Here is a 26,968-nt window from a genome sequence, read left to right on the forward strand (position 1 = left end):
AAGGGGTAGCCCATCTGCCCATTTGCTTTTACAGATCATAGCTTCAATAGTGTTATTATGCACAAGGCCAAAATAACAAATTAACAAATCAATCAAACTCTAAACTTTTAATTCTTCGAGAAATATAAACGTGGTCATTACCAATAAACGTGGTCATTACCAATTATTAGAAAAAACAGTCAAAAAATGATATAGAGACTAGAGAGTACTCCTCAAACCTGTAAATAAAAAGATAAATGTTAAAAATCCAACAATAATTAAACATTAATAACACTTGTATGATAGAAAAAAAACACCGTTTCAAAATAACAGTGCATCAATTTAAGGATTGTCAGCGTTAGGAGCGGATAACATAGTTTTTAGTTGGGGTAAGTTGGCTCCGCTTAAATGTAAAAATTCTAAAAATTTTCTTGTAAAATTGATTATTTGAACCCACTAAAACATAATAATTTTATTTCAATCCTCACTTAATACATATTCTGAATCCGTCACTGGACTCAGCGTGTCATAAAGTCATAACCATAGTATAATGTATGATGCGTCGGAACTATCATTCACACGGCGATAATGGCGGATCTTGGATAATTAGAACAACGTGCACGAGTTGTTTTATTAGCTAGTATACTAGGAGTATAAAATTTGAGTGGAATGCCTAAATTAATTATAGTTTAGCACTATAAATAGGAAGGACTGTGTGTAGGAAAGAGTAGAGCTTAAAAGCAAATTATTCTTTTAGTAAGATTAGTGTACAAGTATACGCGGTAATTACAAATTTATAAGCAGATGGAGAGTATCTCAGTTAAAATCTTAGCTCCTGCTGTTTTAGCGATATTGTTCTTGCTGACTATCACAACAGGTTAATTACTGCACTTAATGAATTAGCTTTACTGTATACTGTATTGTATAATGTATATCCTTTGTTTTTTAGCTTTGTTTGGGCTTGTTTGCTGCAGTTGTGAGCTTTAAGGTTTTTGGTTTTTTTTTACTTATCAACGTAAAAACTATATTTTGCAAATCCAAGAAAACATATTTTCAGAAGCATTATGAATATCCCTAGTAGAAGCATTATGTAGTAAGTGAAGTGGTAGATGTGTCGTCTAACTCGTCTTTCATTTGGGTTTGGGATCCCTGAGATAGAGCTGAGCTCAATTTGTATCTGATGTACCTAGTTTGGAAAACATTAAAAAAAGGTTTATCTTGATATAGGGGCTCGATCACTTCCTAAAAGTGATACCAAATCGCATACCAAACAAGTACGTACTAAAAGGAACTAAAAGAAATAGTGTTACAAATAGGAAGGTTTATCGGTCGAGCGCAGTACGAATTTTTGTTAGCTCATCTCGTGTTCATTTAAAACTCGAGCCAAACTTGAAACTTGCGAATTGAGTTTTGACTGAGCGGAGGTTTGATCAAGTGTTGACCGAGCCGTTATTATCGAAATATTACGAACAAGCTTGACTTATTCCTTAACAATAATGATATTGTTTAACTTATTATTGCGTTATATCTAGAACAAAAATATTTATGTATATATACATAATATATTATTTCCATATATAAAAAAAGTGATAACTAAGCTATTCACGAGTTTTTCGAACTGAGCTTGTCGTAACTCAGCTCGGCTTGTTAAGCTCTTGAGCCGAGCCACAACGAGCCAAGCTTTGACCTAACTTTTACAGAGTCATGCCCGAACTGTTCACGTACATGTCACGCTCATTGTCACACCTAGACTTGCAATACTCAAGTAAACAATAATACTAGTGATCAAAGGTTGCCCTGATAAGGCAAATGCAGTGAGTAAAATGAAATAAGATGGAAATATACTTACTTAGTATACTACTCCTCAATCCTCATTCCCTTTAGTGATTATTAAACGTTACGTTGATCTTATTCATGCAGCTCCAGTACTGGGAAGGATGCCAACTAAAACTTCTGCAGAAATGTTAGTAGAATACAGAGTTACAGTAGTAGAAGAAGTGGCAAAAATCGAACCCTATGTAGATCAAACTGGAAACCAAGAAACAAAGATGATTATGCAGCAACCAAAAATTGATGTTTTGGAGGTCCAAAGTGATAAACAAGTCGCAACAACTACAGCGGAAGTATTGGAATGCCAAGGAGACAGCGATTATTGTAACCTGCTCCCATTTATTGGGAAAAAATGTTGCTCTGGATCATTTTGTTTTCCATTGGCAGGTGTTGCTGGTGGTGTATGCATGAAAATAGTACCAATTACAGTTACTTGATTTATTTCTTGGCAGGTGTTGCTGGTGGTGTATGCATGAAAATACTACCAATTAAAGTTTTGCATTGGCATGCGTGAAAAGTGTAAATATGTAGATTAAAATTAAAATATTTCATTCATCTTGGGCCTTCAAAGGTGCTCAAAATTCTCAAACAATTAATAACAGATAAACTGTACATAAAATATATCAAAATGATCTATTATATCAAGTTTTCATGTTTCTCATCAAACACACATTACTTATAACACATTACAATGACGTAACACCCACCAGAACACCAATTTAAGACTAGCTACTTAAGAATCTCCAGTTTTATATATCACCTTCCTTCCGAACAAAGCAACCTTGCTGCAAGAAGTGTTTCTATTGTTCGTCGTCTGGGTGTAAATGAGATGGAAAGATGGTGAGATCAATTGTCTCAAATATTACATTTTTTATCATACCCCCAAGTGTAACATGAAAATAGTATATCCACAACTATAATTTTTTGCTGATAGATCTTTCGAAACATCCAAATAAGCATAATCACATAATAGTAGAGCTTTAAATGAGCAAATTAGCAAAAAATAGCCTCGGGCCCATCAAATATTTTCAACTTTATCCTTCCTTTTTTTTCTTTTCTTTCCAAACCACCACCTCCTGCCACCACCACCCCCGATTGCCACCACCTCCAGCCCCACTACCACCTTGTCCACCACCCTTATTTCGAAATTTTTAAGTTAATGAATGTCCTTAGGATGTTCCACCCATGCCTCCAATAAAATCAATATTTTTACGAGGTGGTGGCGGGGCATGTCAGGTGGTAACGGGTGGTGAAAAAAGAAAAGGGGTAAAATAGTAAATTTAAAATTGACCCGAAGCGATTTTAAATTTTATTTAGAACAATGTTTAACAATCTTTCTTCTTAATTGATACTCGTGGTGGTTCATCGATCACGTCATGCTCTTCATTGGCAACTTACACTAAAGCCAAAAAAGTTCACGAGATTCACGTTAACGACTATAAGGATTTATGATCAATCATTAACACCTAACCCCTTTTTTTTCTATAAACACCTAACCATTATTTTAACATTTTCTATAATGATTAAATAATTATTTCTTCATTAATTTATATCAAATTTTACTCCAACATCAAGGAATAGAAGAGAAAAAGTGACTGGTGAGAATGAGGATCATCAGCAGCCTATTCGAGGCAGGGAGGAAGGCTATAGACGATTGTACAATGATTACTTTGCTGATCAACCAGTTTATCCTGCTTGTTTATTTCGTCGAAGATTTCGAATGATCTGACATGTCTTTATTTGGATTATGGAAAACGTCTGCAAATGATGTATGGTTCACTCAAAAAAGACATTGTACAAGACGGTTAGGTTTATCACCCCTACAAAAGTGTACAGTTGCTATTCGAATGCTTGCGTACGGGGTAGTGGCGGACTAGTTTGACGAGTATGTGCGAATTAGTGAAAGCGCGACTCGAATAGCATTAATGAAATTCATCATAAAGTGGGTTATCAACCAATTTGGTGCCGAATACTTGAGACGGCCAACTCTATGGCTAGACTACTCAGATTCGGTGAAGAACTTGGATTTCCGAGCATGATCGGCAACATAGATTGTATGCATTGGAAATGAAAAAATTGTCCGTCAGCATGGCAAGGGCAATATCAAGGAAGAGCTAGTGTTGCTATTCTAGTTCTTGAAACTGTTGCTGATCGTAACTTATGGATACGACATTAATTACTTCTGTATACCAGGTTCGTGCAATGACCTGAATGTTTTTCACCGATCTCCTATGTTTAGGATGTTTTAGAAGGTCGAGCATCACCCGTGCAGTTTACGGTGAATGGTAACCAATATGATAAGGGTTATTATCTCGCTGAGGATATATATCCGAATTGGGCAAAATTCATTCGATCGATTACATGTCCTCAAAGTCACAAGGACAAGTTATTTGCTCAACACCAAGAAGGAGCTCCAAAAGATGTTGAGAGAGCATTTGGGGTGCTGCAATTTTGGTTTGCTATAGTTCGTAGACCATCCCTCGCCTATGATGAGGAAATTCTCAATGATATCATGTTGTCTTGCATTATCATGCACAACATGATCATGGAAGATAAACAAGATATATATGCACACTATACATATATTATTGAATTCACTACAAACACAAGTAATAACAACGACGAATTTGAATATATATTATCATGATTGTATCGTAGATATCAACTGTTACCTGGCGAATAGAGATGCAATTGAAGATCAGCATGTGCATCAATCCTTGAAACGTGATTTGTGGTTACCAATATATGGCAGAAGTTTGATCGTAACGCTAATTAAGAGCATTTTATGTATTTCGTTCTTAATTAAATCTTATGTATTTCGTTCTTAATTAAGTTTATAATTGTCGCACCGCTGTAGCATTTTATGTATTTTTTTTAGGGGAAGCATTTTATGTACTTCGTTCCTAATTAAGTTAATAATTCGTTCTTGTATGTCATTATATGTCTAAAATATATATTAAAAATGCTAATTGTATCTCATAAATTAATTAGTAGATCGTCAATTATGTATGCATAAGATAGTGGTAGCTAATTTGGTATTCAATTAATTAATAAAACGCTAATTCCATATACTACATATTAACAAAAGCTATTTATATAGATAACTTAATTACTAAAATGATAATTATAATTTTAAAATTATTAATTTAATTAATTAACAATAAAATATATTAGTAAATCTTTCATATCATTAAAAAGTAGTTGGGTGGGTCAAAAAGTAAAAGAGAGAGAGTAAAAAGCAATTGGAATGATCTTTTTTGGTTCATTGTTGAAAAAATAAGTGAGAAAAGATTGTGAGATAGATGTTTTTTTTACAGAAAGAAAGTTAGAAATAGAGTGAAATGATCTTAATTCTCCATCATCAATAATGATGCTCTTACGACCCATGTATAGCACCCATGTATAGCACATGTTAAAAGAATATCAATAACTTTTAAATAAGGGAAAATTCCTCAGGTACCCCTGAGGTTTGGCGTAATTCCCAAATTACCCCCCACATTTGGGGAATTCCTCATATGCCCCTGAGGTTTGTGTTTGGGCTCAAAATACCCTTACTATGGACGGAACCCTAACGCCGTTAGGTTTTCCATCTCTCTCTCCCCAATTTTCTCTCTCCTCCCATTCCCCCACCCATTGCCAACCACCCTCCAACCCTAACACATATGATGTTCCAGTAGATATATTTGGTCTACAAAATTAATTATTTCTCATTACTCCTCTCCGACAACTCGGACGACAAAGTTACATTAACATGAGTGCCATAGCTGTAGATTTTTTAGAGGAGGAAAGAGAGAAACTTGGAGAGGATTAAAAAGACTACATTTTTTATATATTTTTCATGTACTCACTTAATGAATAAACAAAACAACCTTTAAATAGGCATACAAAGTACTACTAATAACATGTCCACTATGTAGCCCACTACTTGCTTGCTATCCCACTAACTAGACCATTATCTAGACCACTACTTGTTAACCCACTAACTAATTATTAACAACTAATCCTAACTATTAGGAAAACTATTTGATGAATTTTGGAGCATAATCCAACAATAGCCCATAAGGATCACGGATGAGAGATTGCGCCAGTAATCTACGTCCACATACCTTGTTAGGATTAACAATCCACAATTTTTAACCATTTTCTCACGATTTGGTTTGCAGTAGATTGGATGGTCGTGGCCTCGTGGACCTCGTGGCTTGCTTTGAGATGAATAAACAATTTTCAATATAACGCTAAACATCTATAGCTGGTTTTCTGTCATGTTAATTGAGTTTGAGTGCCTAAATGTTTGTAAAGTCGAGGATTTAAGATATTGCTAGTTCATTTTCTTAGAACTAGTTTTTTTTAGCATTGATAAAATATATGACAGATAAACAAATATGATTTGAACGCAAACCAAACCACACCAAACCATTTTATATTGCATACTTTAGTGTGGTTGGCAAAGAAAAAAAACGCAGTGTAATTTGGTTCAGGAAACTTTCAAACTGTCTTTTTTGTTGTTTGGTTTTTATTATATCTCAGCCCACAAACGAACCAAAAAATATCCCTGCATAGCTGCACCTAGCCCTTATATTTTAGCAGGGGATTATCATGTAACAACTTTTTAGCTGCTATCAACATTTTATGTAACCTTTGTTGGAGAATAAGTAATTCTGGAAAGATACTGGTATATATTGGAAGCTATGAATAAGAATACTGAAGCAAAAGGAAAGAAACAAATGGAAGATAGATACCAAGCAATCAAGATAAATTTGAGATGATGGAAGTGAATGGATAAGAAGTCAGAAAATACTCATGCACGCAAGATGTACTAGAATCAAAGAAAGAGAAATGTAATCGACATATTATCCAAATATCAACTTTTAGTAATTTTTGCGTATTGATAATTGAAGATATATTAAGGTTCAAATAAGTGAATCGGCAAATCTGCCTAAAACAAATGGATCAACTAATAAAAAACAACAGATGAATAACTACGTACCTAACTCCCCTACATGTTCATGATATTTTTACTTTTTCCCTTAGTTTTGTAATATCGTTTCTTCCTAATATATAGGAACTAATATTATAAGGTAAATTATTGTTGGATTATTAATATATAATGCTAATAATATATAATTAAAATTATTGATGATTAAGGTTGTGAGTGTTGACAAATTTGAGAGTGAAAGTATTGCAAGTTCTTTGAAAAAATCTAGTAATTGATCAGCCTCAAAAAAAAATGACAATCATAATAAATATGATCATGAGAAATTTAGTAATCTAGAATGATTTGACATTTAAAAAGTGGCCATAAACATGCTATACATTACAGTGGTTGTTTTTGTAAAATCACCATGTTATTTAAATATTTTAATTTTTTAGGAGCGTGATAGGGGAAAGTGTTGGTAATAATTTGTTAGAGTTGTCTCCAAATCCTCCAACAAATAAGGGTAAACTCGTAATTTCACGAGCTAAAGAGGTAAGTTGGTACTAAAATATAGTCAAATTGATACCACATTAAATTGAATTAAATTGGTACCAATTTACAATTTTGGTACCAACTTGACTTTACTTGGTATAAAACTTCAACTTGATACCAACTTAAAAACTTGGTACCAAATTATAACTTGATATCAACTTATGAGAAAGTATACTTTCATATCCGGTATGGGGAAACTTTTCCCATACCAAATACTTGATATGATTACATGTGGCCAATTGACCAATTTGGTAAAAAAAATTGGCACATAACGACAATTTGGTAAAAAAGTTAGCTTCATTGACAATTTGGTAAATAAACTTAGCTTCGGATGACAAATTGGTAAATAAACTTAGGTTCGGGTGACAAATTGATAAAAAAAGTTAACTATTGCGGCAGTTTATTGAAAAAATTGAGCTCTTGCGACGTTGAGGCCAAAATTTTAAAAACCTATTTTTCTATGCTTTCCCATTTTTGTTAAATTTTATTCTTCTTTCCCACACATTTATTTACCCAACTGTCGCTCATTATTTTACCATATATTCTTTCCATTCTAATTAATACAAGAGGAGAATAAATTTTTTTATTTCACTCATCATAGTTTAAGTGCAAATGTATTCAATTATTTTTTAATATGTAATGTATTATTGTCCCTAAAGTTGTTACTCCGGAGTGTATAGTTTCATTAAAATATTGCATCTATATTAGAAATATTCCACAAAAATATTGAAATAAATTTCAATACATATTGCATACAAATGTTATTGTTTTTGAATGTTTTTTTTGAAAGGTTGCTCTCGAATGTTAATAATTAGAATGCAAACAAGAGAAAAGTAATTGTGTAGAAAAGAGAATATTTTAATTTCACCATTATTTCTTTTTTCTATATGCAATTATTTACCCAATTATCCCCTATATTTTCTTCTCCATTTTCATTCTAACTAACATTTGAGAACAATAACATTTGTATTCAATATGTATTGAAATGTATTTAATATATTTGTGGATAATTTTTGAGATGAATACAATCTTGTAATGAAGATATATGACAACTTTGGGGACAATGGTGCATTAAATTATCCCTTTAAAAAATCTCAAAAATATCAAACACATACATGAATACATTTGCTCTCCACATGTGATGAGTGAAATAATATTTTAATGATTCTCGCTCGTATTGTATTAATTAAAAGAAGATACCGTTGAATTCAACAATAAATAAAAAGAAAAATAGGTTTTTAAAATTTTGGCTTAAACGTCGCAAGAGCTCAATTGTTTTTACCAAATTGTCGCAAATAAAGTTAAGTTTTTTATCAATTTGTCACCTGAACCTAAGTTTATTTATCAATTTATCATCCGAAGCTAAGTTTATTTACCAAATTGTCACCGAAACTAACTTTTTTACCAAATTGTCGTTAGGTGCTAATTTTTTTTACCAAATTGGTCAATTGGCCGATTACATGTAGCTCAGATATGATTTAATAGTTAACTGATATGATCGATAAGATATTGATTGTTATGATATGATATAAGATTTCAACTAACAATCCCCCCCAAAAAAATAAGAAAAACAAAAAATTTACAATTTTTTAATACTTTTGTCATCAAAATTACATAAATACCACGGTATTACCACATACTGATATGGGAATATCATTGCTGATCAACTTATTATCTCTATTTACGAAGTGAGATGGACTGAGTAATTTTACGCACTGTTCTTTTTCTAAGTCTGGTAACATGTTCACTCTACATTATCCTACAACCTATAACTTGTCGGCTACAGCCTACATATCCTATAAATAAGAATGCTTGTATGAGGAAGTAACATAGCAAATAAAGCAATAAAAGCATATATAGACTACAATCTGATCATCGAAGTTGAAGGAAATGGGAAGCTGCTCAGTCAATCTCATCTGTCCTGCTGTCGTAGCCATATTAATCTTGCTCAGTACTACGACAGGTTATATATATTCTTTGGTTTTGCATATTGTTTTAGAAATTTGGTCATAAATTAACTTAATTGTTACAATTATATGAACAAAAAAAAATTACACTCCCTGTATTTTTTGAAAAATATTTTGCATTTTTCACAAACTCTATTTTTTTATATAGTAGTAATAAAACTAAATGTTAATACTCCATACAAGATGTTGCACTGTCTCAGCATACATTTTTAAATATCAATTTTTCATAATTTTTTTTTAATGGATAGTTAGTGATATTATTAATTAATGTATAAAGTTGTGCATTGACAAAGGTGCAAATCAAAATAAAACATTTATTTAAAAAGAAATGAAATATATGATTTGTTTTTTGAGGGAACACTTTGACAACTTAATCAAATTAGGCACCTTGCATGCATGACATTGATTAAATTAAACTTTGATTAGTAACCCTCCCTTACGTACCATATGCTGATATATAGCTCCCATTATTCTCTCTTCTCCAAAAATTGCCTAGGAGTCCGTGAAATGAGAAGTGTAGCGAGTAAAAAGAAACGGAGGAAGTAACAATAATAATCTATACACATATCATCCTAATTCGGTAAGAAGATATTATCCTAAATATTATCTCTATCGCTAACCTATACTCCATATGCATTATACAGCTCCGGTGAATGGAAGGATGGTTACTACTAATTCTGAAGAAATGCAAGCTGTGTCACAAGGATATAAAGAGGTAATTGAAGAATTGGCAGCTAGAGTTCAACAAAATAATCACATATATCAATCTGGAAATGAGAAAACAAAGATGACAATTACGTCGCGACCAAAAAATACTATTGATGTATTTGAAGAGGCTGTAAAAATGCATAAAATTGCTACAGCAGAAAGTTTGGAGTGCGTGGGTGCAGGCCGTTATTGTAACATTGTGTTTGGACCACGATGCTGTACTAATGATTTTGCATGTGTACCACCAGGCCTTGTTGGTGGTGTATGTGTGGCTTAAACTTAAGAATAACGAAGCTTAGCTAGGTGCCTCAGTGCCTGGCTGCTAGCCTTCTTAAATTTTATCGTTTTGTTTTATGAATAATATCGCTTCTCTGTTGGTGCCTAGACAATTAAGAATTAACACAAGCAAATTCGGAGTAAGCTATGTACTAATAAAAGCGTGTGTGTGCTAGGTTGATTTATAAATGGAAGATGTATCTTGTTTTATTAATAATGTCGCTTCTCTGTTGGTGCCTAGATAATTAAGAATTAACTAACACAAGCGAATTCGGAGTAAGCTATGTACTAATAAAAGCGTGTGTGTGCTAGGTTGATTTATAAATGGAAGATGTATCATGTTGGTTGAATGTACGTGTAACCAAAAAAGAATGCAATGTACGTGTATCACTGATTTGGTTAATGCAGTTGTATTCAGATCTATATATCATTCGACTCAAATTGATGTGACCCTTATTAACATAACTAAAAATTGATATGTTTCTATACTAAAGTAATTGTCGATATATACTAATATGATCTATTTCATGGTTTGAGGAACGATATTTAGCATTAGTTTTCGAAAACATAGGTGTATGCTAAGCAATTAGAAGTTTACAAAATGATTATATAAGAAGTTCATCCTCCAGACCTCAACTATGTTCAATCTTGGTGAAGTACATAAATCTTTAAGTAATATTACCTCCGTTTCTTTTTAATCGTTACACTTTGACATTTTACACTATTCACAAATTGCACTTTGACCCTCGTTTGTGATTTATACGTGAATAAAAACATAGTCATGTGGGATCTTGTTAGATTCGTATTAGTATGTATTATATTAATATGTAGTTTTTATATTTTTTACAAATACAAAATTAGAGATATAAAGGCTTAAAGTAGTGCATCGGCATGCGTGAAAAGTATAAGTGTAACAATTAAAAAGAAACGGAGGTAGTAGTAGTTTAGTACAAATTGGGGAAGGGTTAGGCAAAAAATACATTTGACTGAATTAGCTATTGCATTTGCATGTTTGTTTGCTTCTCGCCCTACGTGTAGTAGCTCAATATACATGTATTTTGATGGAGCAATTCCCCGCACTATTCAACTGTCATTGCCAGTTCGTGTTTAACCTTGGGAGTATTTTTCATTTCATTTAGTTTTACCCTTAACTTAGGGCATACAAAGTTACTTTAACTTATGCATCTAGAGGATCATATAAGTAGGCTCTTGAGTATAAACCTTCAATCCGATTGCTTTTATGATTTCTACAAACCTAGGTGGCAAGGTTAATGGTTTATATATAACTTCCTTTGCTAAGGATTATGTTTTATATTTACATATCAACCCACTATTAATAATAGTTAAGGTCCGCCGATTATCATATGTTTAAGGAAAAAATGTTGTTTAATAAATACGGATTTGATTCAAAGAAATAAAATATATAATCATATTGGATCAAATTAAAAGTGTGGAAAATTCATATTTTTTTTTATTTGGACTCAAATTCCAAATATCGAAATTAGTAACAAGGCAACCTTGCTCCAAGAAGTATTTCTGCTCTTCTTCGTCTTAGTATGAGTATGTCGAAACTATAATATATATCGCACAATACATGTGAGTGTCTCACATTGATAAAAGAAGAGAAGAGAATTCTCTTTTTATGATGAATTAGTGCAGCATTCTTTTTGGAGCGGGTTAGTTATATTGTTATACCCGGTCCACTTCAAAGTTAATTACTTAATAAGATATTAAGGTCACGGGCTCATGTTGGTTCCTTGAATTTTCTTAATTAATACTGATTCATTTCACAATATACGGGCATAGGGCTTCTAAACGAACAAAAAAAAAATGTTCATGAAAATCGTGTTGCCAAATTATTATTCGGAAGCAGTTATGCCATTCGCCACCTTCGCCAAGAGTGATGTCCTAGCACCCTCAACAGCTAAGCGGTAAGTTAGTGTTGTTCTAAGGAAGTAGTAGTTAGTTGTTCCTGCCGTCGTTTACCGGGGCTTCCATTCAAAGCATTTTCTAATCAAGAAGTCAAGAAGTTAAGATAACATGCTAGATTTGAATGACATTATAGCCGAACAGCGCGTACGCCCCTTATTTTAACCTAGCCACATCTATAGGATATTTTATATGTTTCATAGTCTACAAAAGGTTGAAAAAAAACCATTTCTTAAGACTTCAACATATGCATTTCTTAATTATTAAAATTTTTGTAATATTCTATTAGAAAAATTATAAGTCACGGTTTTAGACGTTCCCGGGCCCTATGCACCGTACGGCGTGGGATGCCTCAAAGGGACATAGAATGGTATATTAAGGACATCCAACGATTTTAAACGGGAATAAGAACAACTTTTATGACCGTTTCGGGGACATTCTCTAGCTGCACCACAAAATCACAAATGGGTGGTTATATAACATTCTAGGGCAATTCAGATAGTGCGAATCACCCGGGATGCATTATAAGTCGTGCCGCATCCCATAGAAAGGTTTTTGGCGAAAAATATGACCGAGTCCGGAGGAGCCCTAAAACAGTCAAAATTGAAAGCTATAAGTCACGGTTTTACACGTCCCCGGGACCCGTGCACCGAATGTCGTGATATGCCTTGAGTGGGCATGGGATGGTATACTAAGGACTTCCATGACTTTAAACGGACATAAGAATAACTTTTACGACCGTTTCAGGACCATTCGGTGGCTGGACCACAAAATCATAAATGGGTGATTTGATGGCATTAAGGCAATTCAGACGGTGTAAATCACCCGGGACGCATTATAAGTTGTGCCGCACCCCATAGGAAAGTTTCAGCGAAAAACATAATCGGACAGGGGGAGCCCTAAAACGGTCAAAATTGAAGGCTATAAGTCACGGTTTTAGACATTCCCGGGACCCATGCACCGAATGCTGTAGTATGTCTCGAGGGGACATGGGATGGTATATTAATGACATCAACAAATTTGAACGGGCATAAGAACAATTTTTACGACCGTTTCGGGGCCATTCCGTGGCTGCACCATAAAATCATAAATGGGTGGTTTGAACGCATTCTGGGGTAATCGAAGCACCCGGGATGCATTATTAGCATGACACACCCAATAAAAAGGTTTTCGGCGAAAATATAACCGGTCCTAGAGGATCTCTAAAACGGTCAAAATTGAAGGCTATAAGTCATGGTTTTAGACGTCCCCGAAACCCGAGCACCGAATGTCTTGGGATGCCTCGAGGGGACAGGGGATGGTATATTAAGGACTTCCACGACTTTGAACGGTTTATCAGAAAAACTTTTACTACCGTTTCTGGGTCATTCCGTGGCTGCACCACAAAATCATATATGGGTGGTTTGATGGAATTCTGGGGGGAAATTCAGATGGTGCGAAACACCCGGGATAAATTATAAGTCTTGTCACACCCATAAAACGCTTTTTGGCGAAAAATATGATCAGGACCGGAGGAGCCATAAAACGGTCAAAATTGAAGGCTATAAGTCACGGTTTTAGGCGTCCCCGGGTCCCGTGCACCGAATGTCGTGGGATGACTCAAGGGGATATTGCTAGGTATATTAAGGATATCCACGACTTTGAACGGGAATAAAAAAACCTTTTACGACCGTTTCGGGGACATTCCGTGTTTGCACCACAAAATTATAAATGGGTGGTTTGATGGTGTTCTGCGCAAATTCAAATGATGCGAAATACCCCGGGATGCTTTATAAGTCGTATAGCACCCCATATGAGGGTTTTCAGCGAAAAATATGACCGGGCCGGTAGGAGCCCTAAAATGGTCAAAATTAAAGGTTATAAGTCACGGTTTTATACGTCCCCGAGGCCCGTGCTCTGAATGCCGTGAGATATCTCGAGGGGACATGGGATGGTATATTAAGGACTTCGCGGCTTGGAACGCGCATAAGAACAACTTTTACGACCGTTTCGAGGCCATTCCTTGGGTGTATCACAAAATCATAAATGGGTGGTTTGATGGCATTCCGGGACAATTCAGATGGTGCGAAACACCCGGGATATATTATAAGTCATGCCGCACTCATAAGACTATTTTTGGCGAAAAATATGATCGGGCTCAGAGTAGCCTTAAAACGGTAAAAATTGAAGGCTATAAGTCACGGTTTATGCGTCCCCGGGTCTCGCGCGCCGAATGTTGTGGGATGACTCGAGGGGACATGGGATGGTATATTAAGGACATCTACGACTTTGAACAGGCATAAAAACAACTTTTACGACCGTTTCGGGACCATTCCGTGCCTGCACCACAAAATTATAAAAGGGTGGTTTGATGGCATTCTTGGGCAATTCAAATAGTGCAAAATACCCGGGGAAGCATTATAAGTCGTGTAGCACCCCATAGAAAGGTTTTCAACGAAAAATATGATCGGGCTCGGAGGAGGTCTAAGATGGTCAAAATTATAAGATATAAGTCACGGTTTTAGATGTATCTGGAACCCGTGCACTAAATGTCATGGCATGCCTTGAGGGGACATGGGATGGTGTATAAAAGACATCCACGACTTTCAACAGGAATAAGAACAACTTTTACGACCGTTTGGGACCATTCCGTGGCTGCACCACAAAATTATAAATGGGTGGTTTGATGACATTCTGAGGCAATCGAAGCACCCGGGATGCATTATTAGTCATGCCACACCCCATAGGAAGCTTTTCGTCGAAAAATATGACCGGACCTGAATGAGTCCTAAAACAGTCAAAATAAAAGGCTATAAGTCACGATTTTAGACGGCCCCAGGACCCGGGAAACCGAATATCGTGGAATGCCTCGAGGTGACATGGGATGGTGTATTAAGGACTTTCATAGCTTTGAACGGGCGTAAAAACAACTTTTACGACCGTTTGAGTACCATTCCGTGACTACACCGGCCACAAAATTATAAAAGGGTGGTTTGATGACATTCTGGGGAAATCGAAGCTCCTGGGATGCATTATTAGTCGTGCCACACCCAATAGGAAGGTTTTCGGCGAAAAATATAACCGGTCCCAAAGGATTCCTAAAACGGTCAAAATTGAAGGTTATAAGTCACGATTTTAGACGTCTCCGGGACCCGAGCACGGAATGTCTTGGGATGCCTCGAGGGGACATGGATGGTATATTAAGGACTTTCACGATTTTGAACGGGCATCAGAAAAAAATTTACTACCGTTTCCGAGCCATTCCGTGGCTGCACCACAAAATCATATATGGGTGGTTTGATTGAATTATGGGGGAATTCAGATGGTGCGAAACACCCGGGATAAATTATAATTTGTGATGCACCCATGAGACGGATTTTGGAGAAAAATACGATCGGGGCCGAATGAGCCATAAAACGGTAAAAAATAAAGGCTATAAGTCCCGGTTTTAGGCGTCCCCGGGTCCCATGCACCGAAAGTCGTGGGATGACTCGAGGGCACATGGGTAGGTATATTAAGAACATCCACGACTTTGAACAGGAATAAGCAAACCTTTTACGATCATTTCGGGGAAATTCCGTGTTTGCACCACAAAATTATAAATGGGTGGTTTGATGGCATTCTGGGCAAATTCAAATAATACGAAATACCCCAGGATCTACTATAAGTCGTGTAGCACCCCATAGGAGGGTTTTCAGCGAAAAATATGACCGGACCAGGAGTAGCCCTAAAACGGTCAAAATTAAAGGCTATGTCACAGTTTTAGACGTCCCCAAGACCCTTGCACCGAATGCCGTAAGATATTTCGAGGGGACATGGGATGGTATATTAAGCACTCTCACGACTTTGAACCGGCATAAGAACAACTTTTACGACCGTCTCGGGGTCATTCTGTGGTTTCATCACAAAATCATAAATGAGCGATTTGATGGCATTCTGGGGCAATTCAGATGGTGCGAAACACCCGGGATGCATTATAAGTCATGCCGCACCTATAAGACGGTTTTTGGTGAAAAATATGACCGGTCTCAAAGTAGCCATAAAACGGTAAATATTGAAGGCTATAAATCACGGTTTAAGCGACCCCGGGACCCGTACACTGAATGTCGTGGCATGCCTCGAGGAGACATAGGATGGTATATAAAGGACTTCCACGACTTTGAACGGGCATAAAAACAACTATTACGATCGTTTCGGTAACATTCCGTGGCTGCACCACAAAATAAAAAATGGTGGTTTGATGGCATTCTGGGCCAATCGTAGCACCCGGGATGCATTATTAGTTGTGGCACACCCCATAGGAAGGTTTTAGGTGAAAAATTTGTCTGGGCCCGGAAGAGTCCTAAATCGGTCAAAATTGAAGGCATAAGTCACGATTTTAGACGCTTCCAAGACCCGAGAACCAAATGTCGTGGGATGCCTCGAGGGGACATGGGATGGTATATTAAGGACTTCCACGATTTTGAACGGGCTTAAGAGCAACTTTTACGACCGTTACGGGACCATTCCATGGCTGCACCACAAAATTATAAATAGGTGGTTTGATGGCATTCTGGGGCAATCGAAGCACCAGGATGCATTATTAGTCGTTCCACACCCATAGGAACGTTTTCGCCGAAAAATATGACCAGGCCCGGAGGAGTCATAAAACAGTTATAATTGAAGGCTATAAGTCACGGTTTTAGACATCCTCGGGACCGAGAACTGAATGTCGTGGGATGCCTCGAGTGGACATGGGATGGTATATTAAGGACTTCAACGACTTTGAACAGGCATAGGAACAACTTTTACGACTGTTTTGGGACCATTCCGTGGCTGCACCACAAAATCATAAATGCGTGGTTTGATGGCATTCTGGGCAATCGAAGCACCCTGGATGCATTATTAGTCGTGCCACACCCCGTAGGAAGGTTTTCAGTAAAAAATATGATCGGGCACGGAGGAGTCCTAAAGTGGTCAAAATTGAAGGTTATAAGTCACGGTTTTAAACGTCCCCGGGATCTGAGAACCGAATGTCATGGGATGCCTCGAGGGGACATGGGATGGTATATTAAGGAATTCCACGACTTTGAACGGTCATCAGAGAAACTTTTACGATCGTTTCGTGGCTATTCCTTGGGTGCACCACAAAATCATATATGGGTGGTCTGGTGGCATTCAGGGCCAATTCATATGGTGCGAAGTAGCCGAGATGCATTATAAGTCGTGTAGCACCCCATAGGAAGGTTTTCGACAAAAGATATGAATTGGCCCGGATGAGCCCTAAAACGATCAAAATTAAAGGCTATCAGTCATGATTTTAGATGTCCCTAGAACCCGTGCACCAAATGTCGTAGGATGCCTCGAGGGGACATTGGATGGTACATTAAGGATTTCAACGACTTTGAACGGGCATAAGAATAACTTTTATGATCATGTCGGGGCCATTCCGTGGTTGAACTACAAAATCATAAATGGGTGGTTTGATGGTTGTGGCAATTTAGATGGTGCGAAGCACTCTGGATGCATTATAAGTCGTACCGCACGCCATAGGAAAAAAATAAGATATATAAAATTAGGTGTCGAGGCTTGAGGTAAATCTAATAAGATTCAACATAATTATAATTTTTCTTATGTAAAATTTCCAAAATATGGTAAAAAAAAAGTGTGTAAATAGTGCAAAATTTAAGATTGGAGGAGCCCTAAAACGTTCAAACTTGAAGGCTAAGTCACGATTTTATATGTCACGGGGACCCGTGCACCGAATATCGTGGGATGCCTTGAGGGGATGGGATTGTATATCAAGTACTTCCACGACTTTGAACAGGAATAAGAACAACTTTTACAACCGTTTCGGGACCATTCCGTGGCTGCACCACAAATCACAGATGGTAGTGTCAGGTTTGGTGGAATTCTGGGGCAATTCATATGATACGAAGCACCCGAGATTCATTATAAGTCGGGCCACAGCTATAAGAAGGTTTTCGGCAAAAAATACCATCGGGCCCAAAAGAGCCCCTAAAACAGTCAAAATTGAAGTTTATAAGTCACGATTTTAGACGTCCCCGGGACTCCTGCACCAAATGTTGTAGGATGCCTCGAGGGGACATGGGATGGTATATTAAGGATTTCCACGACTTTGAACGGGAATAAGAACAACTTTTACGACCGTTTCGGGACCATTTCGAGGCTGCACCACAAAATTATAAATGGATGGTTTGGAGGCATTCTGGGGAAATTCATATGGTACGAACCACCCGGAATGCATTATAAGTCGTGACGCACCCATAGGAAGGTTTTCGGCGAAAAATATGACCGGATCCGGAGGAGCCTTAAAACAGTCAAAATTGAATGCTATAATTCACGATTTTGAGACGTCCTCGTGACTCGTGCATCGAATGTCGTGGGATGCCTCGAGGGGGCATGGAATGGTATATTAAGGACTTCCATGACTTTGTACGGGCTTAAGAACAACTTTTACGACTGTTTCGGAACCATTCCGTGGTTGCACCACAAAATCATAAATGGGAGGTTTGGTGGCATTATGGGGCAATTCATATGGTTCGAAACACCCGGGATGCATAATAAGTCGTGTCGCACCCCATAAGAAGGTTTTCAAAAAAAAATATGATCAGGCCCAGAGGTGCCCTAAAACGGTCAAAATTAAAGGATATAGTCACGGTTTTAGACATCCTCGGGACTAATGCACCGAAGTGGGATGCCTCGTGGGGACATGGCATTGTATATTATGGAATTCACGACATGGATCGGTCATAAGAACAACTTTTACGACTGTTTTGGGGCCATTCCGTGGCTGCACCACAAAATAATAAATCGGTGGTTTGGTGGCATTCTGAGGCAATTTATATGGTGCGAAGCACCTAGGATGCATTATAAGTCCTGCCGCACCCCACGGGAAAATATAAGATATTTTACCAATTAGGTGTCGAGGCTTGAGGTAAATCTAATAAGATTCAGCATAATTATATTTTTCTTATGTAAAATTTGCAAAATATGGTAACAAAAAAGTGTGTAAATTGTGTAAAATTCAAGATGTTTAAAGTATTTTGGATAAGGAGGTATGTTTTGTAAACCGTGAAAGCAAGCCTTGGCCCACTACAACTAAGACATACTATAGTATTTAGATAACGTATTGTGTCGGACTCGTCCGACCATAATCTTTGGTCGGACGACTTTCAGGTGGTTTCAATTTTTTTCAGTTAGTCTTAAATTTTTTTTCAGTTAGTCTTAATTTTTTTCAGTTAGTCTTCATTTTTTTTCAATTAGTCTTCATTTTTTTTTCAGTTAGTCTGAATTTGTTTTCAGTTAGTCTTCATTTTTTTCAGTTAGTCTAAATGAAAGTAAGTTACCTCTAAATGAAAGTAACTTAGGTCTAACTGAAAGTAACTTAGGTCTAACTGAAAGACTTAGGTCTAAATGAAAGTAAGTTAGGTCTAAATGAAAGTAAGTTACCTCTAAATGAAAGTAACTTAGGTCTAAATGAAAGTAACTTAGGTCTAACTGAAAATAACTTAGGTCTAAATGAAAATAAGTTAGGTCTAACTGAAAGTAAGTTACCTCTAAATGAAAGTAACTTAGGTCTAACTGAAAGAACAACAAGAACTAACTGAAACATTAATAAAGCACCAACTGAATGAAAGGAAAAATAAGAGCAGCTGAAACATATTAAGCACCAACTGAAACATATTAAACACCAACTGAAATAACAACAAGAACTAACTGAAACACTAACAAAGCACCAACTGAAAATAATAACAAACTAACTGAAATACTAATTAAGAAAAGTACCAACTAAATTGAAAATTAAAGCACCTGAAACATATTAAGCACCAACTGATAATAACAACAAAACTAACTGAAAACCTAAGAAAAGCACCAACAGATAAATTCAAATGTCATGATTGAACTGTTACACCCCTCCCTCCTTACCTTACTGCATTGCGCCCCCACCCTCTCTCTTCCTTATTTCTCTTCTTTCTATATGATCCCCCTCTTCCCCTCCTTTCTTCATCTCCCAACCTTTCATTATTTCTCTATTTTCACTCTCCCTCTCTATCTCCTTCTTTTTCTTTCTCTCTCTACTTTGGTGCCTCAATCTCAGTACTAACGAATGGAGGACATTCAGTACTAATGCTCCTCAATCTCACTTAAGGAGGAGTCCAGCCTTCTTGCAAGGCTTGCTTCACTGGTGCTCTGAAGGTAAAAATTTATTTGGTCATTCAATTTCAGTAGAGAAAAGTTTTCGCGTATTTTAGTACCTGATGGTATGAAGGGGAGAAAGGGAACAAAAGTAAATGTTTCATTTGGGTCATCCCGTCTGACAGTAAGTATTTGGTCAGACGGTCTGACCCAATATTTTCACTAGTATTTATCTTGAGAAACAAATATTTATCTATGCTACTTTTTTTACCTTTTTTTGGATTACACTTACCTTTTATGGTTAAAATTAAAAAAATAATTTGGATTTATTTATGCACCAATCAAAAAGTTATCATATGCAATCTTATTAAATGGGGATTGTTAAACATCACCCTATTACTTAAAATCGTTCCGGTTCTATCAAACATTTTCAACTTTACTCTTTCTTTCTTTTTTCTTTTTTTTTCCACTATCACCACCTTCATTCCCACAACCACCACCGAGACCACGCACACCACCAACTAAATCATGCACAACCACCAAAGAACCCCCTTCCCAAAGAAAAAAACCAGTCGCGTCCACCGCAAAAACGTCCAGGCCGGACGTTTTCCCGGTGGACACGACTATTTTTTTTATTTTTGCGGGAATGGGGGGTTGCAGGAGGTGGATGGTGGTGGAGTGAGGTGGCTGATGGTGGTGGTGGTGGTTTACGGAAAAAGAAAGAAAATGTTAAAAATGTAATAAGTTCAAGTTTTTTTGGGACGATTTTACTTAATTTTGGGGCAACAAATAAAAGTTCAGTACTATATCTATACAAATATATTGAAGTTCATGCCTAAAGAAGTCTAATGACACGTGGCACTCAGCACTCTCCTCGAACTTTTAATGCAAATGCTTATATCCATGTGTACTCCTCAATAAAATAAAATTGTGTTATTGCAAGGTCTCGAACAGGTGACCTTTGAAATGAAATTAACAGTAAGAACTTAACCATCAATACACTATGACTTTATTGTCTAATATTTGAAATAAAATATCATAAGTCTTAAAATAAATATACTTGACTAAAAAGACTTAATCAAATATATGCATCTCTAAAACTCTTATTACGTAACTAATAAGAGACTATTTATGTAATATTCTACTAACACAATTCCATTTAAGCTATTATTTTCAAACTTAAACTTTACAGATTTTTTTACTTATCACGTTATGATGTAAACTTTTCAATTTCTTAATGGACAAAAAATACAAAAAGTGGCGAAATAAATTATGAAATAACATATTTGTTTATTGTAATTGAACCGATGCATCGCTGGAGCCGAAATATAGTTTCAATTTATAACTAGATTGGTGGATATGGGAAAATGTGTATCCATCTTAAAATATGTTTGACAGGCGATAAGGGGTATCCCATTTGCTTTTACAAATCATAGCTTCAATAGTGTCATTAGGCACAAGGCAAACATAGCAAATCAATCACACTCTAAACTTTTAATTCTTCGAGAAATACAAACGTGGTCATTAGCAATTATTAAAAAAAAAGTCGGAAAATGATATAGAGACTAGAGATTACTCCTCAAACCTGTAAACAAAAACATAAATGTTAAAAATCCAACAATAATTAAGCATTAATAACACTTTTATGATTTAAAAAAGAAACACCATTTCAAAATAACAGTGCATCAATTTAAGGATTGTCAGCGTGTCATAAAGTCATAACCATAGTATAAGAATTTTTTCCCCAAAATATGCCAAAAAAAAAAAAATTCCCTTCATACCGTCCACGTAGGACGGCACGCGAGAAACTGATTTTTTTTTTTTTGCCCACAAAAATCGCTACTAAACCGCTACTCTGAGTAGCGGTTTACATGGGCAAAATATTGCAAGCACAAATCAAACTCTGCTACTTGAGTAATGAACCGCTACTTGAAGTAGCGGTTTATACAACACACACAAAAAAAAAAAAAAAAATTTCTTTTTGTTTTTGTTTTTGTAAACCGCTACTTCAAGTAGCGGTTTTACTTAAGTTGAAAAAAAAAAAAATCTAGCGTGCTGTCCTACGTGGACGGTACGCAGGGAATTTTTTTTTTGGGCATATTTTGGGAATTAAAATCACTTTTGCATTATGTAAGGAAAAAATTCCATAGTATAATGTATGATGCGTCGGAACTCTCATTCACACGGCGATAATGACGGATCTTAGATAATTAGAACAACGTGCAACAGTTGTTTTATTAGCTACTCCCTCTGTTTCAAAATATAAAGCATGCCGCATATATACATAATGTTCAAGGTCGAATTTTGACCGTTAATTAAACTCAATTCATGTTGATAAAAATTTAAAAAAATATTGTTATTGTATAATTTTGTTCAAGATGAATATAAGGGTATAATTTTTGTTTATCATATTATGAAAGATATTTATAATAAAAACAAATTTTCGTAAATCGTAAATGCCTTATATTTTGAAACGGAGGGAATAGTATACTATAAAATTTGAGTGGAATGTCTAAATTAATTATATATAGTTTAGCACTATAAATAGGAAGGACTTTGCATGTATAGGAAAGAGTAGAGCTTAAAAGCAAATTATTCTTTTAGTAAGATTAGTGCACAAGTATACGCGGTGATTACAAATCTATAAGCAGATGGAGAGTATCTCAGTTAAATTCTTAGCTCCTGCTTTAGCGATATTGCTCTTGCTGACTATCACAACAGGTTATTAATTACTGCACTTAATGCATTAGCTTTACTGTATTATTGTATACTGTATAGTCTTGGCAACCAACCGTTTGAGTCTTTTAGGGGACTCAAACGGGGGTAATTTGGTCATTTTAAGCCTTGGAAATTTCACGCGCGTGTTGTTTGGTACCAATGCTAGGTTAGATTGGTACCATTGTCCGAAAATTTTGATACCAAAGTAAGGTTGCTTGGTACCAATCCTGATAACAATATAATACCAATACCAGGTTATAACGGTACCATTGTGTAATTTTTTGAGTGTTTGAGTCTTTTTTGGACTCAAACAGTTGGTTACCAAGCCTTTCTCTACTGTATAGTGTATATCCTTTGTTTGGGGTTGTTTGCTGCAGGTGTGAACTTTAAGTTTTTTGGTTTTTTTACTTATCAACGTAAAAACTATCTTTTGCAAATTAAATCCGAGAAAACATATTTTCAGAAGCATTATGAATATTCCTAGTAGAAGCATAATGTAGTAAGTGAAGTGGTAGATGTGTATATAACTCATCTTTCATTTGGGTTTGGGATCCCTGAGATATCTGATGTACCTAGTTTGGAAAACATTAAAAGAAGGTTTACTCATTTGCTAAATCACGCCCTAGAATTTTTTGGTAACGCCCTGTATTTGTATAAAATACTGTATTTTTGTATTTTTTTTATTTTCTTCTCTTTCCTCACTTCCCCTTCTTCTTCCACACCACCATCACCTTCATGCCCCCTCCACCACCACCACCACCACCAACACCTATCTGAACTATGCATTTAAAATCATCATACGATCAACAAATTCATCAAAAATTAGAAATGTCTCAGAATGAAGGCAGTAGTGAGATTGTAATCATCGAATTTCATACAATTACACACATCAAACTGATTGCTTCATTGACAAATTAATTAAAAATAATTATAGATTGAAAAAAAGGGAAAAAAAAAAAACCAAACACCACCACACCACTGCACCACCACCGACATAACACCGCCGCCACCGCTGCAACTCCTCCGTCACACCACTGCACCACCACCGACACACCACCACCACCGTAGCTCCACACCCTCTTCTCCTCTGTTTTATTCATTTTCTGAAATTTTTTTAACATGGACGCTCCACCACCGGTGGAGGCGTCCATGGCAGGCGCTCCACCACATGGTGAGGCGCCTGCCATGGACGCTCCACTGGTGGTGGAGCGTCCACGGTGGACGCCTACCAATTTTTTTAAAAAAAAAAATTTCAGAAAAAAATGGGGCGCCCACCAAGGACGCCCCACCACCGGTGGAAGCGTCCTTGGCAGGCGCTCCACCATGCCAAGGATGCCTCCACCGGTGGTGAGGCGTCCTTGGCGGGCGCCCCATTTTTTTTAAAAAAAAAATTAAAATGAAGATGTACAGATGAATACTCCCTCTGTTTTTTTTATCATTCCTACTTTTCTGTGCGCGTCTTTCAATGCACGTTTTAAAACTTAAATATCTTTCATTATATATTAGTAAAAATTATAACGATTGAATATTAATAAAGTACTAATTGAGACGAATCAAACAAGACCCCACATGACTATGTTTTTTCTTATAAATTGAGAACATTATTTGAAAAGATTCTCTCTATGCATGAATAGTGTCAAGATTCCAAGTGAGAAAGATAAAAAAAAACAGAGGGAGTACCATGGTAGTTTGTTTGTTGTTTACCCCACCCTTGAAGTGAAAGAAGATCTATAATCATCGACATCATCGTATGAGGTTGTAGACTTAGGTTTGCTTTGTTGTTAAATCATCAAACAAAATTTTTGAGGAGAAAAACTGTATGTTTGGAGAAGAACAAAATTTTAAGAAGAGAGAGAAAAAGTGTGATATCTGAATTTTGGTCACAAAAATCAAGGAATGTAATGTTAGTTCGGGAATGGTGGTGGTAGTGTGTCGGGACACTGTGGCGGTTGTGGTGGTGGTGGTGGTGGTGTGGTGGGAACTTTTGAAATTGGAGAAGGTGGGGTTGGGGAAGTGAGTCAAAGGGGAGGAGAGAGAAAAGAAATATAAGGGTATAAATACGGTATAAAAATACCATATTTAGGACGTTAGTAGGAAATTTTAGGGCATTGTTTAGCAAAGCATAAGGTTTATCTTGATATAGGGGATCACTTCCTAAAAGTGATACCAAACAAGTACTAGAAGGAACTAAAAGAAATAGTGTTACAAATAGGAAGGTTTATCGGTCGAGCGCAGTCCGAATTTTTGTTAGCTCATCTCGGGTTCATTTAAAACTCGAGCCGAACTTGAAACTTGAGAACCGCGTTTTGACTGAGCAGAGGTTTGACCAAGTGTTGACGGAGTCGTTATTATCGAAATATTACGAACAGACCTACTCCTTAACAATAATAATATTGTTTAACTTATTATTGTGCTATATCTAGAATAAAAATAATATTTATGTATATATACATAATACATTATTTCCATATATATAAAAAGTGATAATTGAGCCTGTTCACGGATTTTTCGAACCTTGTCATAACTCAACTCGGCTCGTTAAGCTCTCGAGCCGAACTCGAGTCGAGCCGCAACAAGCCGAGCTTTGACCCAACTTTTACAGAGTCAAGCCTGAACTGTTCACGACCATGTCAGGTTCATTATCAAGACTTACAATACTTAAGTAAACAATAGTACTAATGATCAAAGGTTGCCGGCCTGATAAGGATAATCCAGTGAGTAAAATGAAATAAGAGGGAAATATACTTAGTATACTACTCCTCAATCCTCATTCCCTTTTGTGATTATTAAACGTTACGTTGATCTTATTCATGCAGCTCCAGTGCTGGGAAGGATGCCAACTAAAACTTCTGCAGAAATATTAGTAGAATATAAAGTGATGACAGTAATAGAAGAAGTGGCAAAAATCGAACCCTATGTAGATCAAACTGAAAACCAAGAAACAAAGATGATTATGCAACAACCAAAAATTGATGTTTTGGACGTCCAAAGTGATAAGCAAGTCGCAGCAACTACCGCGGAAGTATTGGAATGTCAAGGAGACAGCGATTATTGTAACCTGCTCCCATTTATTGGGAAAAAATGTTGCTATGGATCATTTTGTTTTCCATTGGCAGGTGTTGCTGGTGGTGTATGCATGAAAATAGTACCAATTACAGTTAGTTGATATATTTCTTGTTTTTCGTATGTCTATGTATGAAGACTATCATTTTCTATACCGTTACTTCAGGCAGATGAATACTTGAATCACTTTAATTCTATCGTTTCCTTTTTCAAGTTGGTACCAATATATTCTTGTATACTACCTCCGTTTCATATTAATCTACACACTTTGACATTTTACACTATTCACAAATTGCACTTTGATCCTTGTTTGTGATTTATACGTGAATAAAAACATAGTCATGTGGGATCTTGTTAGATTCGTATTAGTATGTGAGAATATGTACTTTTTATAATTTTTACAAATACAAAACTAAAGATATATGTCCTCAAAGTTTTGCATTGGCATGCGTGAAAAGTGTAAGTGTGTAGATTAAATTGAAACAGAGGTAGTATACATTTGCTATCCTAACACCTTTTCTAAATAATTAAAAACAAAAACTCCCTATGTTTCATTTCAATTGTAACACTTTGATATTTTACACTATTCACAAATTTCACTTTGACCACCATTTGTGATTTATACGTGGAAGAAAATATAGTCATGTGAAATTCTGTTAGATTCATCGTAACATGTATTTTATTAATATGTACTTTTTATAATTTTTACAAATACAAAACTAAAGATATATGTCCTCAAAGTTTTGCATTGACATGCGTAAAAAGTGTAAGTATGTACATTAAAATGAAACGGAAGTAGTAGTAAGGATTACATTAACACCTTCTCATAGGATACTTAAGTATAACCTACCCTCAAGCATTATCCCAAAAGCATTATCTCACACATGCACATTAAACATTGTTCGAGTTAAAT

At 36.0% G+C, this 26,968-nt stretch overlaps 3 protein-coding genes across 3 annotated transcripts; all 3 read left to right on the forward strand.

Moving 5' to 3' along the window:
* Nucleotides 1-661: 661 nt before the first annotated feature.
* LOC125493089 (uncharacterized) lies at nt 662-2,262 on the forward strand. Its single transcript, XM_048635802.2, has 2 exons — nt 662-856; nt 1,900-2,262. Exons 1-2 carry the CDS (start codon nt 784-786, stop codon nt 2,244-2,246), a joined length of 420 nt encoding a protein of 139 aa, XP_048491759.1. The 5' UTR covers nt 662-783; the 3' UTR covers nt 2,247-2,262.
* Nucleotides 2,263-9,073: 6,811 nt separating this feature from the next.
* On the forward strand, nt 9,074-10,652 carry LOC104904486 (uncharacterized). Its single transcript, XM_010692745.4, has 2 exons — nt 9,074-9,239; nt 9,888-10,652. The coding sequence occupies exons 1-2, from the start codon at nt 9,167-9,169 to the stop codon at nt 10,226-10,228; spliced, it is 414 nt and encodes a 137-aa protein (XP_010691047.1). The 5' UTR covers nt 9,074-9,166; the 3' UTR covers nt 10,229-10,652.
* A 12,203-nt stretch (nt 10,653-22,855) lies between these two features.
* Nucleotides 22,856-26,224, forward strand: LOC125493337 (uncharacterized). Its single transcript, XM_048636593.2, has 2 exons — nt 22,856-22,995; nt 25,809-26,224. The coding sequence occupies exons 1-2, from the start codon at nt 22,926-22,928 to the stop codon at nt 26,156-26,158; spliced, it is 420 nt and encodes a 139-aa protein (XP_048492550.1). The 5' UTR covers nt 22,856-22,925; the 3' UTR covers nt 26,159-26,224.
* The last annotated feature ends 744 nt before the right edge of the window (nt 26,225-26,968 follow it).

Source organism: Beta vulgaris, chromosome 9, assembly GCF_026745355.1.
Source record: "Beta vulgaris subsp. vulgaris cultivar EL10 chromosome 9, EL10.2, whole genome shotgun sequence".
Taxonomy (NCBI): domain Eukaryota; kingdom Viridiplantae; phylum Streptophyta; class Magnoliopsida; order Caryophyllales; family Amaranthaceae; genus Beta; species Beta vulgaris.